Genomic DNA, 5,582 nt, shown 5'->3' on the forward strand with positions numbered 1-5,582 from the left:
AGTCTGGAAATCATAAAATTTTTATTGTATGATTTATTTTGATGGTTAAATGCCAACCATTGCATATAGCCTCTCTTTTAGTTCATATACTGTAGCTTATGCTTAAGTGACTGTAGCATACTCTAGGCCTGTAGTACATGGTACATAATTTCACAGTTTCAAAATCATTGAGGGGAAGACCTTCCATATTTTAGGAAGTTGTGAACCTGCTATAAATCTCATGAGCACCCACAGCGGTCTACTACCATGGCTGGAATTTTCCCATATATTATTTGTTCTTTGCCATTAAAATATAGCATATTAATTGGAGACATCTTTGTGGGAGTACAGCAAGGGCCTGCTGAACCTCTGGGGTTTGCTTGGTGTACAAGATGAGTATGAGGATATTTTTGTAAAAATACAAATTCACACTCTCCAGAGCAATAATTGGCCTTATATCTTTTAGGTGCAATAATCCAATCCCATCCAAATGCTTCAAAATCCACAGTTAGAGGGTAACGACAGCATCGCGATTCTGTTGAGTGCTCATCACAGTCAAGACCAAAATCTCTTCTGGATCTTTTTGGTGTGTCTGTTACCTTGACCTCTAAAAAGGGATTCTGTGTGAAAAGGAAAGAATAACCAATAATATTAATTTAGACTTTGAAACACTTTCCTACCTACCTTAAGAAGTCATTATCAAAGAAAGAAACTAATCATTTTGCTTATACCACATTTATTTTTCAAACACACAGCATTAAAGAATTTTAATTTACACTAGGCTTGATTTTCCCCTTATGGCTCAAAAGAATATAACAGCAATACAAATTCCCCTGAGATCAGTTCCAAGTCTTTTTGATTTTTGTTTTTCCAAGTTTGAGTATCAGACTTCCTGACACATGATAGATGTCTTGAAAATATTTATGGAAAGATAGGTAGGGAAGGAGGAACAGAGAAAGGGAGGGGAGGAAGACAAAGTGGGAAAGGGAGGAAAGAGGTGAGCCTCCTTTCTTCATGTTTCATGATTAAATATGTTGGCTAAATATGTCTGATGACTGCTGGAGGGACAGGTATATTCATCCATCCTCCATTCCCAGGTCTTTGCTCAGGGAAACTTGGATACTAAAACCAGAGCAAAATAGCTACCTCCCAGCACTATATAGGTTGTAATAAGAAAAAGGAAGGTAGCTGATGAAGGAGGTGGTATGTATATTGAGTTGGAAAGAGAACCCCTAAATAAGGGAAGGACAGATTCAGAAGAAGAGACAATGATATTTTCTTTATTCTTTCACTGAAAAATATTTCTATTTAGATATTTAAATAATGATTTGTTAGTCCAGTCTCTGCCCCAGTGTTTTAATGCATTTGAGACTGTTTTCTTTTATATGGAAAAATCTGAGGAATACATCATATTAACCACCTTTTTAATAGTGCTTAAAACCTGTCACATTATCAATTTTAATAATTAAGATGCTACCTGTAAAAAGGAACACTTTCTTAAATAGTTGATAGTAGTTTTTATCCTATATCAAAATGTAAGTATACCTGGTAGTTATTGTTATTTAAGATTGTCAAAAAGAATAATTTCATTTTGGGAGTCATCAACATTTAATGTAGCATATTTAAAGAAAAAAAGATCATTTGTAAAAGTGTATAGTCTTTTAAAGATATGTTTTTATTTAAAGTATATCTGATTTGCTAATTATATAATCTTTGTAAGTAAGATCCTTTAAAGATGTTTAAAATAACTTATGTTTATCATTTGCAAGTATAATCTTTCTGTTGTAAATTATGTTAATAGATGGAAATAAAAAGATATGCTCACATTAAATAAGTTTTTGAAAATAGAAATAAACAAAAGCCTAGGTAAGCCAGAAGAGTAACCCTAAATTCATGCTAGGCTTTAAAATGGTTTTTATTAATTTTTATAATATATAGGGTATTGTCATTTACTTGGCCTGATATTAAATTAGTTGACATTCCCTAAGTAAACTCTTGCACAAGAATGCCAAGAAATAAGCTAGGTGGCAAAGGTTAACTAGCCGGTAAATTAAACTTTTATTGGAGGTATTCCACAAAGTAATCTGTCTATCTATCTATCTATCTGTATATATATATCAGTGCATCAATATCCTACAAGTAATGAATGTCATGAAGGACTTTAAATGTATTTAATAACATATAAGCCTATACATATCACATTTAGTTAATTGCTATAAATAAAAAAAATTATTTTAATTATAATTTTTAAAGTTTATTTTATGTACTTTATGCTAAGCCAAAAATTTTTAACACATTTGGCACCCTGCTGGAAAAAAAAATGTTTTGATTTGTTGGTTATATACTAGAATACACTATACGGAGTTCATATTTTTATTCATATAATCATATGTCATATCAATCAAAGCACTTTCTATTTTATTCCCAATTCAAAAGAATTTCTTAAGAAGTTAATAACTATGGTGTAATTGTTTTTTTAAATTTTCATGCAAAGTAAGAATATCAAGGGAGAGTTTCACAGGATATGGAATTATACATCTACTTTTATTGGGTACAGGGCTACCATTGGGGTAAGATACCTTTGGCTTATGAGCACAGGAAATTGATAGTTATTTTTCACTATTGTTCATTCATATTATGAATAAAAACATAAGGTTGTTAGAACGTTATTTTCAGTTATCACTTACCAGCCCATCTTCTCCTGGTCCTGGGTAGGTTACAGCAAGATCATGACCATTCTCATCTAAAGCTTTGATTTCAATGCCTAAGTTGGATTCAGGTTGTTTGAGCCAATTTTGCAACACTGTCTTCACATCAATGCTCTGCCAAATACCAGTGCCTGGGTTCATGTCAAGTTTCAGAGATCGGATTCCAGTATACCTTGTACCGTCTTTCATGGGTTTGATGAGTCTCAGGATTTGTACAAACACTGTTGTAGGAGTCTTGACGGGTCTCAGATATATCCACAGTTGGGCCTTTACAACTTTGTTGTATTGTACTTTAGAGCTAAATTTAAAGAAGCAACATTTGGGTTTTCCATCCACTTGCATTAGCAAATCAGCTATAAATGAATAAGAAAAGGAAAGAGTTGCTGAAACTATTTCCCATTAAGAAAATGAACAAAACCCCTCCACATTAATAGCTGAGCATTTTTCTATTAGGATAATGTATGCATATGCAGTCTTTTAAAGTGAAATACTATGTAGAACTTTATAGCTCAGAAAAAATATCAGAGAAAATAATTATCCTAGCTTTTCAGAATTTTTTAGATATATATTTTTTCAGCTGTTGGTGAGGAATCTATTCCTCTTCCAGAGAACTATGGACAAAGGAAAATTCTAGGAAGGAATGAACAGTGAATGAAATTTTAAAATGATGATGATTAGAGAGAACAAGAGACACTGTGGAGGAACAACCACTTAGAATTCTTTGGGAATCTGAGTAGTTACACTTACTGAGCAGCTGTACCAATCAGTCTGGAAGAAGGAACCCTTCCCCCAGGCCTGAATTACCTGGGGACAAGACACACTGAGCGACTCACTGAGCCTCGGGAATTAGTAGAAAATATAGTACATCTGTTACATTTTGGCACTGGGCTAGCCTTTTAAAGGAGCAAAACTAAGCAGGTAATTAGCACAAAAATTTAGATGTTCTATTCATACTATCTGAAAAGTTAGGAAGTATTGTCTTTAGGGCCAGTCTGTCAGTATAAGCACAATCACTAACAATTTGTTTTCTTTTGGTTTCCCAAAATTGTCTATAAAAAGGTAAATCTACTCCAGGACTATTTGATAGCAGTGTCTTAAATGAAAATTATTTGTTGCATTGTAGCTTGATTACCTAATAAGGGAAATAATATTTTGAAATGGTTTTGAGTCCTGTTTAAAAGTGCTGTATTAAAGCAAGATAACAGACATGGCATAGAAGCTTTCCTGTCATGCCTTCTCTGTCAAGGTGCCTGTCTCCCTTTCCTGGAGAAACTATTCTTTTGAGCCGACTCCAAAAGGAATTGTATGAAATATATTATCTTTCAAAAGCAATGTTGATACTACAGGTAATAGCCCTTCCTATTATAAAGAATAAAATATTTTAGAAGGTTATTAAGCAATGTATCTGCTTGGAAATACGCAAACAGGGTACTCTTAACAATAGTACCATGGTTAAGGTACAAATAGGACTTCATGAGCTATAACCTACCCAATTAAAATGTTTATTTCTTAGGCATTTTCTGATACTTAGCTCCTGATTATCATTATGCTATGTTTACTTCATTATTGCTCTTACTAATACATTGAAATATTTAAATTTTTTTTCATACTCTTCAGTGTAACAGCTTTCAAAATTCAGTATTTAAATTTGTGAAGAACAAAAAACACTGTGAGAGATAGTTTTGAATAACAGAAATCACTCTTACTGTAGGTGTTCAGCAGTGCTCAAATATGCTGAAATACCTAGCAAGTTTCTCCCTCTATTAGTGAAAAAACATATCATGAATGCATATTTTAGACAACCAAATGCAATTATAAAATTTCATGTAAGTGTTAACATTGCTTATAGTATCTCACAGTCCTTGCCTTGGTAGTATTAGGCTGTGAAAGCATAAGCATGCTATATTTGCCATATTAAACTAAGTAACAGTAGTGCTGTGCAAGCATTTTATTTTTTAGTTTATTAGTTCTATAAGGAAACAATGCAGCAGATTTTATTCTCATTAATGTATTTCTCATGGTATCTTGAAAAAAAGAAACTCTTTTCCCTTCTACTTACATGCAAGCCAACAGCTTGTTAAAAAGAGCCTGAAAATAGATCTGTTTCTCATAAACACTGGAACAACAGTCAGCAGAACTGTTGATATACACTAACAGGGCTACTTACATTCTGTAGGCATAGTAATGATTGTTTCCGTCGTAGCATGATAATCATCATCTTCCAAAGAGCCATCACTGCTGTCATCCCTCTGGACATCGTACTGATCAATCAGTTCCCGGAGTGGAGGAGCTTTGGGTAAAAGTTGTCTTATAGCATCTTTGCTGATGTTAGGAGCTGTTTCCAGGCGAAGTTTACTGAGGATTTGAATTTTTATGGCTTCTATTCTTGAAGATTTAGTGTTCTGTCTCCAGGTACATGCATTACACAGCCCCTCTTTTTCCACATTTTCTTTTTGCTCACTGTTCTCATTTAGATCCACTGGACCAGCAACAATCAGCATAAACAGGTAAATATAAATAGAGATTTGCAACTTTTGCATGATTTAAAAAATCAATACAATCTTTTTCCTTGTTCTTATTTCTTCCTTTTACTTTTCTTTTGCTTTTGAGTAATGCCACACAAAATTTTAATGCATGTACAGTCTGAGAGACAACTTTCCACAGCAGTGAATCTTTTATACTGTATTCCAAGTGGCTTTTTATATTCCAACTTAGATGAGACAAGTGTCGTCAGGATCTATGATTGGCTCTTGCTCCACAATGAATCTCGCTGTCAGAGGTTAAAACCCTGTCTGTCACAAGTCACCAAACAGTATTTTGTTACAGTCAAGGGTGAGCTGATTCATTTGACTACTTCATAAAAGAAATAAATCTACAAATAATAAAAGATATTTG

The 5,582-nt window shown here is 33.4% G+C and overlaps 1 protein-coding gene across 1 annotated transcript; it reads right to left on the bottom strand.

The window, feature by feature from the left end:
• Positions 1-8: 8 nt before the first annotated feature.
• Positions 9-5,355, bottom strand: MSTN (myostatin). Its single transcript, XM_012647928.1, has 3 exons — positions 4,855-5,355; positions 2,667-3,040; positions 9-599 (listed from the first exon to the last, which is right to left on the bottom strand). Exons 1-3 carry the CDS (start codon positions 5,225-5,227, stop codon positions 219-221), a joined length of 1,128 nt encoding a protein of 375 aa, XP_012503382.1. The 5' UTR covers positions 5,228-5,355; the 3' UTR covers positions 9-218.
• Between the last annotated feature and the right edge of the window lie 227 nt (positions 5,356-5,582).

This window comes from Propithecus coquereli, unplaced genomic scaffold (genome assembly GCF_000956105.1).
Source record: "Propithecus coquereli isolate 6110/MARCELLA unplaced genomic scaffold, Pcoq_1.0 Scaffold279, whole genome shotgun sequence".
In the NCBI taxonomy this organism is placed as follows: domain Eukaryota; kingdom Metazoa; phylum Chordata; class Mammalia; order Primates; family Indriidae; genus Propithecus; species Propithecus coquereli.